Raw genomic sequence first — 10472 nt, forward strand, 5'->3', positions numbered from 1 at the left:
CATAAAACTTACGCTGTGACCTGCTCGGGTAAACCATCAACAGCAACAATAGGGAACGGTTCCATAGTGCTAAACTTAGTTTCGTTGCGAAGGCCTTTGAAGTCTAACATAGAGAAGTAATATGGTAAAATAACAGAGAAAGGCTTGCAAGCCTCTTTGGCGACGATCATATACCTCCCGGAACGCAGTGAATTGTACAGATATATGCGCCTGTCAACTATGTTAAGACGACCACAAATTCAATGATCCTGTAATTTTACATTGATAGGCATAATAACATGATCAACCAAATGCCAAGGAGTGGCACATAATATCTTACCACCTTGAATGTACTGGGCCACATTGTGAGAAAGAGACAACACCGATATATCGTTGTTTTTCTCAACAAACCTCTCATACAAAGTTGTTATGCTAGAACAAAAGAGGCAATCAGTTGTGGTGACTTTGATTTTCGGCTCGGCTGAGTACATTATTTTCTTACGAAGATAATAGAAAATGATGTCAATGTGCTGAACAAACAGATAAAAAAAAGTAAGTGAAAAAACATTCAAACTTATGAAAAACTAACAGAACAACACTTAAAAACATTAAAAAAAATAGATAAAAAAAATAATATGTAAAATAATAATAATAATAAAATAAAAACTTACAGAATTGGTAAGGAAACAATTAGGGTAGGCAAGGTTGTGAAACCACATCTTGTTGCTGATGTCCTCAACACCAAAACGAAATGGCGGAAATATAGTGTCCTTACCCTTACAATACACATTAGTTGTTGTGCTAAAAAAAAACAAATAAAAAAATATCAAAACAGAAATGAAAAAATAAAAAAAAAAATAGAAAACAATAACAGATATACAACTGAAAACACATACAAAAATACTTACTTAGATTTATGCTTTCTAAGACCTGAATCAACCCACTTGACAAAATCAGCTTCCAATTGCGGATCAACAGGTTCACCAATCTTGTTGTCCAACGGGCACAAACCACGCACATATTTAACGACCTTATACACAGAATCATCAGGAGAAACCGAGGATGAACCTGATTTAGATGCACCAGAAGCAAGCTCAATGAATGGGGATTTCAAAACAGCTCCTTTCTTCCGATCCCTCTTTTGAGGACGTAAAATAGGAGTCTCTTGAATGACAACCATTTCAAGATCACTCTTCTCAGAAGTCTCAACAGGAGCAGGGGCATGAGTTGAGGAACCAATCTAAAAAAGAGAAAGGATAAATAAAAAGACTTATGTTTAAATTTCAAACAGTACAATTAAAACACCATAAAAACAACAATATAAAACCAAATAAATACAAATATTTAAAAAAAAACATAAACACAAACCAAATTCTCCACAGCTTTAACAGCAGATGCAATTGTTGCATCAACATCAATGTTCTCCTCCCCACCTTGAGACTGATCAGGCTGATAACAAAAAAAACAGTAAAACACTATTAAAACAAACACAAAACACAGAAACACACAAAAAAAAGCACAAACCAAAAATGATGTCCAAACAAGAAACACACCTGTTTGATCTCTGCAATAGGTTCCACAGTTTCAGAATTCTTGGCATCATCGACCTTGCCGGTATCATCATCCCTCGAAACAACCGCGGGGACAACAACACCCTCATCGTTACGAACATCGCCCGTGTGAGCCTCATCCTGACCAGCACCAACACCATCTCCCCCAAGATCATCATCATCATCATCAGTTTCATCGTCATGATGATCATCTCCTTTGTCATCGTCGAATTTATCATCCTCGTCTTCCTCCGAAGTGGAATCTTCATCATCCTCATTTTCTGAAGTACGAAGAGCATCTTCAGACTGAGATCCATTGTGAGTGGGACCACCTTGGGATGACTGAGAAAAAAAAAGAAAAAAAATAAGTAAATGTATAAAACAACATAAAAAAACTATTAAAAAAATAACAGAAAAAGTAATGACAATTTAAAAAAAAAACCTCAATAAGAATGTCCAGCTTCTTGTTCATCTCAGCAACAGATTTCATAAGAATCCCTTGCTGGCTGACAACAACAGATAAACACTTTTTAAATTCCTCAAATTCAACTCGGGAGACATTCTCATGAGCAGTTGATGAAGAAGAACCCATCAAGCCAGGTTGACCAGCAGGCTTGGAACCACCTTTAATTTTGAATTTCACAGCCTCGGGAGTAGTCTCACCAGAGAAAAAATCAGTGAGGCTCAAACTCAATCTCTCAACGGAAGTTGGAGTGAGGTTTCTTAATTTTAACTGAAACAACAAAAACCAACAAAAAACAATATGCACATGAAACTGAAATTATAAAATAACAACAACAATAAAAACATAAAGTGTAAATAATGTATACAAAAACAACATTAAAACAACAGTGAAAAAATAATAAAAAACAACAGGATTACCTCTTTCAAAGACCGATCGAAAATGAGGGTGTTCATGACATCCATTTTCACCATACCCTCCTTGTCCTTGGGTAATATAGGCCAATTCAAAATCCTTGGAATGCCAACATTTGAGTACAAGGATAGTTTCCCAATAACATACGGGCAACACTCGAAAAACCAAAATTGAATAGCCAAAGGAAAACCCAATAACCTGTAATACCCACCATCCTCGTCACTACGAACTACCCTCTTATAACCAGAATCTATCTTACCCTTCAAAGAATGCATAGTGATATCAAAACAATGCTTGCCCCACCCAAATTCATTATATCGACCACTATCCACAACATCTATTTCCTCGGTACGAAACAACTTTACCGGGGACCACCTAACAAATAACACCGCACAAAATACAATACGACCAACTTGACTGCAAGATCGTCGTTATCCTTAAGATTGTCAGCAATAAAAGCAGTCTGAATAGCACCCTTGGTAATTTTTTTGTACCCCTTAAAACAAGATTTGACCAATTCATTATCATCTTGCTTAAACTGATAAAAATCAGAATCAACATGACAATCTAACCCCGTGACCAACGCAAACTCTTCGATACTAAACCTAAGGTATTTCCCTTGGACACAAACCCAAAACTCCAACCCATTAGGCTGCTGAACCTCCCTCAACAGCAAACAATGCAGCAATTGGTAATGAATTATGTACTCAGGAATTCGAAGAAAATAACCAAACACGAGATTTTGAAAAAATTTCCAATTGGCTTTCGCTAAAATTCTCTTAATGTCACCAAGTACAGAGTAATAACCAGATGTTACTACTCTAGAATGATAAAATTGAGATCGAGTGTACTTGCATTCCCAATCCTAAAAAACAGAACAATGAAAACACTGATAAAACACCAAAAAAACAATACGAAAATAACAACAACAAAAAAACAACCAAAAAACATAGAACAGAATGCATAACATCACAAACCTCAACAATCCTATTAACAGGAATTTCTTCAGAAACACCTGATGATGGCAACACCTTCACAGGGGATTTACCCTTGCCCTAAAATAAAAAATAACAACACCAACAAAACAACAAATAAAAAATTAACAAAAACACATAAATAAATCGAACAATATATATAAAACAATTACAAATACATAAACAAAAACAAACAAATACCCAGATATATGAACCTCAAATATCGAATTTAACCAAAAAACAAAAAACCTCAAAAACAACAACAGATAAATAGTAAAATACCTTAACAGAAACAGGCGACTTAAGAAATTCAGAATCCAACTCAAAATCTGAGTCTGAATTTTCAACAACAGTTCGAGGTCTTTTTCCTCGAGTGTTCTTCGAAGGTCCAGCAATGGTTTTTCTCTTAACAGAAGGGGAAGTGGGGCTAGGAGGGTTCTCTTTCAGATTTTTTTTACCCATTTTTGATTTGGGTCTGGTTTTCTGCGATTGTTTTCTGGGTTTTGTAACTTTGGCCGGAGATGGTGATGAACGAGTAACGGCCATTATGAAGAACTATGAAGGTATTTATAGACAAAAATAATAAAAATGGGAGGGAAAATGAGAGGGAAGTTTAAGATAGTGGGATGGGATTTGAAATTTTTTAAAATGAAAAAACTACCCACTATTACAACCGTCTAAGCAAACTGAAAAATGGGGAAGAAGATGAACAGTTGAAATGAGAGAGAATACCAATTACAAAATTTAGATTCGAAAATAATATAAAAAAAATAAAAGAAAAATACATAAATACAACACTTTTTGATCATAACATATAACCGTCAAAATCAAAACAATTACTTTTTTTTTATAAAAAAGAAAAAAAAACGTGGCAAAACCCTATCGTGACAAGTGGCAATGAAAACAAACACCACTCACATCAAGCGGCTAAAGTTTTAAAGGCAGTAAACTGCCAAAAAAAAAAAAAAAACAGTATAAATGTTGAATTTGCCGTGCAACAGTATAAAAGTAATAAATTGGGAAAAAACAGTAGAGGATGTAAATTTCCCTACTTAAAATTCCTTTTATATCTCTCTAATCTTATATTAAGCCTTTTTATGATATGTGGTGCTTCCATCCTAATAGATAATAATATTCAACTAATTTTATATTTGTAAAGTGACATGCTTGTACTTTTTTTTTTTTTTGACATATGCTTTTACTATTTTTATTTTCTTTTGTAAACGAAAATAATTTTCTTTAAAACCAAAAGTGAGCTAATGAACATACTATTGGGATTTTTGTTTGTATATGCGTATAGAGAAATGACAAATTTGAATTTTGAATGGTTGACTTTTTTTTTTCACAATTGACCAATTGTTTATTGATGATGTATAATTTATAGATTAAAAAAATAAACTATGAGCAGTGGTATAATGACATTGTGCAACAAATGAGTGAACATTCACATGGAAATATATAGCAATGATCTATTTCCCAATAATCTTTAGAAGAAATAATTTGAGGACAAAAAATTCAACAATAATGCAAGGCTCATACAAAGTCATATATATTGATGATGAGATGTGTTCATTAACATTATCATACAATACAAGGGTAATAAGTTGAGCAAAAAAATTAAGCAATTAGTATTACTATGAGTGGTCATACTTTTATTATCTCAATAAAAAAATATCGAGTTTGATATATCTTAATTTAATAAATATTATAAAAAACCACTACCTCATAATAATGTCGTGCATAATACTGATGAAGTCTGTTTAGTACACTGTATTGTAATGTATTATATTGTATTGATTGTATCGTGCTGTATTAATAGGTTGTATAAAATTATACTGTCTTCACCATAAACAAGGCCCCGACCTCACTCTTCCTTAGATTCAGCGCCAAATCCTAGCCCAAGACGCAAACCCCGACCTCGGACTCGCACGCCAACCCCGACCCCGACCCCAGTCCCGGACCTCGGACACAAGATGCTGACCCTGATTCCGGACCTGAACTCGAACCCGAACTCAGATTCTGTCCCCAACCCCAGACTCTAGCCTCAGTTCTAGACCCGAACCTGGACTCTAGCCCTGGCCTCAGCTCCAGACCTGAACTGTGGCCTCGATCTCAACCTTGAACTACGGTCTCGACCTCAAACTGCGATCTATGATTATTTTTAAATAATATAATACAGGGTAATACATGACTTATGTATTAAATATTATGATTGTAATAATTTATATAATATAAAGTTGTATCCAATGTTTTTACCCATTATACGGCCAGCTAAACGGAGAGTTAGTGTCTAATTATAACAATGCTATTCAATTCAAAGTGTGAAGAAAGAAGTCAAAATTGAAAAGAGGGCAATTGGTCTAGTTGTGAAATCTCATAAGAAAAATGAAATGGAAATGAAATTATAGTAAGGTGAGCTTTTTCTTTCATGGGGAATTGAGAGACCTTATCCCATGTCATTGTTGTCTACCTCTTTCGGCATTCCCTTTTATTTGTCCCTTTGGTGCCATTGTACAAATAAACATTTTATCAACACTTGTGGAGAACAACTACTATAATGTCAAACAAAATGTTGGCTAATGCTTGCTCAAGTTCAGGCAAAGTGGTTTGGACTACTCTAAAAGTCCTTGTAAATATTATATAATAATAATAATATAAGTTTAATTTGTATTTAATTGATTTTTTTTATTTTGTTAATCTAGTTACTAATGTGTGTGAGTCTCATTTTGTCTGCCCTCTCTTAATTTTCTTGGTCAAATATCAATCACACTCATTAGTACTGATTAATTCTAATTAAATATGTATATTTTGCTTTGGTGCATGCCTTTTGAGTTGCTATGCTATATAATCATATTTATTACGAGTGAGTGCCTTGAGATTTAAATTATTTTAATTATTATTAAAAAAGATTTTATGAATCAAAACTGAAAAATTGCTACACCAACCAGCACCCAATAACCTGCTCCATACACTTACATATTACACACAAAATCATAAATTTTTTAGTCTCTTTTAGAGATTTTTCTCCTATCAACAAATTTCAATCTAGCTTTCAAAATCATTCTAATCATACAATCTATATAGGAAATCATAAACTTTTTCTATTAAAAAATACAAGTATTCTGATTTCACCAAATGAAGTACTAATGCCACATAAACAACTGTTGAAACATCAAAAAATAAGATGCGATGTCTCTTTAAAGAACTCTATAACAGCCAATCAAAGTAAGTATCTGGCCAAATGATCCCTTCAAGCCAAGATTGAATAACTTGCACAATTTTCTTGAAGAAAGGACACTCAAAGAAAAGGCGAGTTTGTTAGTCATATCCTATATCACACACTAGGCAGAGCTGAGAATTGATAGTAATAGTCACTAAGTGATCTTTAGTTAGCAAGTGATTATGATAGACGCCAAAGAATAAATCTATACTTTGGTGTGGATAATCTATACCAAATCACCTTACAATTATCCACATTTGCATAAGGAATTGGAAAATAATTATAGAGCTTCCTAACACGAAATCTCCCCCATTTTTCAGCCTCCAAAATTGCATCTTGAGTGAAATTATTTTTGAGATTGAGGACTTTGCGCCAATACCGACTTACATCCCCTTTCCTATAAAAAAAAAAAACTTTATGACATGTTTACTAATAAGTAATGGGAATCAATAATAAGGTAATCATTCCCTTACATTTGTTTACTTAAATTATTAAAATTAGAAAATGTAGAACTTGATTAAATAAGGAAGAAAAGAAAGGGAGAACTTCCCCCACCAATTTTGTAAGGAATGCCATTAATGACATGTTTACTAAACTGTATTTAGAATCAGAATAATCAATGGAAGAAATTAATCGAGTTAAATGAAAAATAATCGGAATCAATATTTGTAAACCCTGACCCCTGACCCCTGGCCCCAAACCCCTACCCCTACCCTCTAACCCCTAAACCCTAAACCCCAAACCCCAAACCCCAAACCCAAAACCTCAAAACCCAAATCCCATCCCATTCCCATTCCATTCCCTATTCCCATTTACATTCACATTCCTATTCTCATTCTCATTCCCCAGCCCATTGCCATTCCTATTCCCATTCCCATTCCCATTCTCATTCCCATTCCCTGGCCCATTCCCATTCCCATTCCCATTCCCATCCTCATTCCCATTCAAATTCTAATTTCCATTCCCTAACCCATTCCAATTCCCATTCCCATTCCCATTCCCTGGCCCATTCCCATTCCCATTCCCTGGCCAATTCCCATTCCCATTCCCACTCATTCCCATTCCCCGACCCATTCCCATTCCTATTCCCATTGCCATTCCCATTCTCATTCCCAAAGCACAAAACCCCAAATGCCAAAACCCCAAAACCCCAAACCCCAAATCCCAAACCCCAATTCCCATTCCCCGATCCATTCCCATTCCCATTCCCGTTCCCTGGCCCATTCCCATTTCCATTTTTATTCACATTCCTATTCACATTCCCATTCACATTCCCATTCTCTGGCCCATTCCCATTCCCATTCCCCAACCCATTTCCATTCTCATTCGCATTCCCCAGCCCATTCCCATTCCTTATAAAATTGGTGGAGGAAGTTCTCCCTTTCTTTTCTCCCTTATTTAATCAAGTTGTCCCTTTCCTAATTTTAATAATGTAAGTAAACAAATGTAAGGGAATGATCACCTTACCATTGATTCCCATTACTTATTAGTAAACATGCCATTAAAGTATTGGTGCTTTAAGTAGATGGAATTAATCCATTTAGCCCAAATAACATCTTGCTTTATGGTAAGAGCCCATACAAATTGGGCAATCGAGGCTTTGTTCTACTTGGTTCCATCACAGAATCCCAAGCCTCCATAATACTTAGGCTTACAAACAAGGTCTCAAGATGCAATGTGGATTTTACTAGTATTCCCTTTCGCACCCCTAGAAAGTCCTTATAGAGTTTGCTAGCTTTCTTGACCACTTCTTGGGGGATCATAAAGATGCTCATCTAATAACAACGAATTGCCTAACAGTATTGACTAAATCAATTGCGTCCCACCAGCAAATAAGAGGTGGCGAGTTGCCCAATTATGGAGCTTCAATTGAATCTTCTTTAAAACAAAGCTTACAATCCTTTGCCTTCTATTTTGTCAGTCTTATAGTGCCCCAAAATACTTAAGAGGAAAATGTCCTCTTCAAACAAAACTATATCTAAAATGCCTTATTTAAGCACTTCATCAACCCACCAAATTAAATATGAGACTAATTTAGATTAGCATTGAGGCTAGAGCAACTACTAAACATAACGAAGGCATCTTGAATTACATGATAGGCTTTTGTTGACCACTTAGAAAATAAGATCAAATCATTAGCGAAACAAAAACTAAAAATCCTCAAATATTTACACATTGGAGTTACAATTGAAAATTTAAAGAAAGAATAGACTAAGATATGTAGTAGAAATACAATAAAAAGAAAATACATGTTTATTCTTGTGTAGAAAAAACTACCAAAAGAGAGATTTATTATGTCAAAATATCAGAGCTGTAAATATGTGTGTGTCGTGTTGGTCCAACCAGTATTTTGAAAAGCCTATGAAAATACATATCGTACCTATTGACCTCACTTTTAGCTAACGACAGTGAGTCAAATTAAAGCGTTTAAAATAATTGAATAACAATAATGATAATAATAATAAAGAAAAAAAATATCAAAATTATAGAGGTTCAACCCCTTGGTGACGGTAATAGCCTACTCCCCATTAGTTTGTACTAACTTGAGTAGAGAATCAAGAAGGCCTTGATCTCTCTCGAAAGCTCTTACAGTGATCTCTGAGTATTTCAATCTTAAGTCTATATTTTTCTCATGTGTTTTCTTTATATGAATTTCGTGTCACTGAATAGTGAGATGATTCTACTATTTATAGCGATAAATTACATTAGTAGATTTCCCAAAACTAATAAGAAATAAAATGAAAAACCTATTTACTTTCTATAATTACAATAAATAAAATGGGAAACAAGGTAGGTTTTCTTTCTTCCTTGATACTGCGTATTTATCCCATGAAATTAGGGATATTATCGTGTCTTGCAAGCATGATGATGGGATATATCTATAGAAATGTTCAACTTGCAGTCCTTGGTCGGCTTATTCGAGCTGCCTTTATGATGAAAGCTAGTTGGGTGCTCTTTCATGCTCTACTTGGATGTCTCAACTTCAACTGACTTTGAATATCAAATCTCCCTGAACGGGCCACCACAGTTAGAATAACCCATCCAGGTTGTAGGATTCTCCATGTGTCACCCAGATAGATGCCACATTACCTTGTGTAAAAATTAGGATAATATTTTTCCCCCAAGTCTGTGCAAGAACTTCTTGGTCACACGTGGACTTATTCGGTCATTAAGTTGACTGATCCGGTTGACACGTGTTCAGTCCTTTCATTTGAGCCGATGTGACTGATTGAATGTCCCTACAATATTTGGGGAATTTAATACCTTTTCTTGAAAGTTGAACCTCGAGACACGTAATGACAGTTGTGTGACACGTGTGTGACGTTTGACACCACCGCAATAGAGGTTGTCGTTACTGTTGCGAGGCACACTTCTGAGTTGAATCCACTGTCCAAAGATAGTAGGATGGCAAAATCAAAACAAACCTTGAGGAAGAATTTAGAATCTGACCCTCACTTTGCTTCGCTATTAGCAATGGCTGGGGTGGAGCAGGCTAGACCCCCGAATGAGGATGTTAAAGTTGTTACTGGGGACGCCAAAGTCCAAAAAATTGAGGACCAGGGTGAGGTCTGCTTTGCTGGCCCTTCTGATATCAAAAAAGGAAAAAGGAGTTCAAGTTTTCCCTTTTGGTAGATACAATAAAGTTGGAGAGCCTGTCTCCGAGCTGAGTGATATCCTGGTGGCGGGCCAAGATTATGTCTAGGTGGAATACGAGGAAGACTGGCCCTTGAGCACCGAAGGAAAGAAGGGTCCTCGGTTGATTTTGCCTCCGTCCATACTCACTTAAAAGAGGAAGAAGAACCTCTTAGACGAGGGTCTCCTCGGGGAAGTAGAGGCTTTATTACCTTGTTCCGGGCAATTGGCAATGAACC

At 35.5% G+C, this 10472-nt stretch overlaps 3 protein-coding genes across 3 annotated transcripts; all 3 read right to left on the reverse strand.

Moving 5' to 3' along the window:
* Positions 1–209: 209 nt before the first annotated feature.
* On the reverse strand, positions 210–1394 carry LOC133038497 (uncharacterized). Its single transcript, XM_061116667.1, has 4 exons — positions 1344–1394; positions 888–1219; positions 651–780; positions 210–509 (listed from the first exon to the last, which is right to left on the reverse strand). Exons 1-4 carry the CDS (start codon positions 1392–1394, stop codon positions 240–242), a joined length of 783 nt encoding a protein of 260 aa, XP_060972650.1. The 3' UTR covers positions 210–239.
* LOC133038015 (nonsense-mediated mRNA decay protein 2-like) lies at positions 1171–2747 on the reverse strand. Its single transcript, XM_061115948.1, has 3 exons — positions 2412–2747; positions 1972–2262; positions 1171–1871 (listed from the first exon to the last, which is right to left on the reverse strand). Exons 1-3 carry the CDS (start codon positions 2679–2681, stop codon positions 1458–1460), a joined length of 975 nt encoding a protein of 324 aa, XP_060971931.1. The 5' UTR covers positions 2682–2747; the 3' UTR covers positions 1171–1457.
* A 435-nt stretch (positions 2748–3182) lies between these two features.
* LOC133037687 (uncharacterized) lies at positions 3183–4403 on the reverse strand. Its single transcript, XM_061115065.1, has 2 exons — positions 3663–4403; positions 3183–3461 (listed from the first exon to the last, which is right to left on the reverse strand). Exons 1-2 carry the CDS (start codon positions 3924–3926, stop codon positions 3228–3230), a joined length of 498 nt encoding a protein of 165 aa, XP_060971048.1. The 5' UTR covers positions 3927–4403; the 3' UTR covers positions 3183–3227.
* Positions 4404–10472: the final 6069 nt, after the last annotated feature.

Source organism: Cannabis sativa, chromosome 5 (genome assembly GCF_029168945.1).
Source record: "Cannabis sativa cultivar Pink pepper isolate KNU-18-1 chromosome 5, ASM2916894v1, whole genome shotgun sequence".
NCBI classification, from domain to species: Eukaryota; Viridiplantae; Streptophyta; class Magnoliopsida; order Rosales; family Cannabaceae; genus Cannabis; species Cannabis sativa.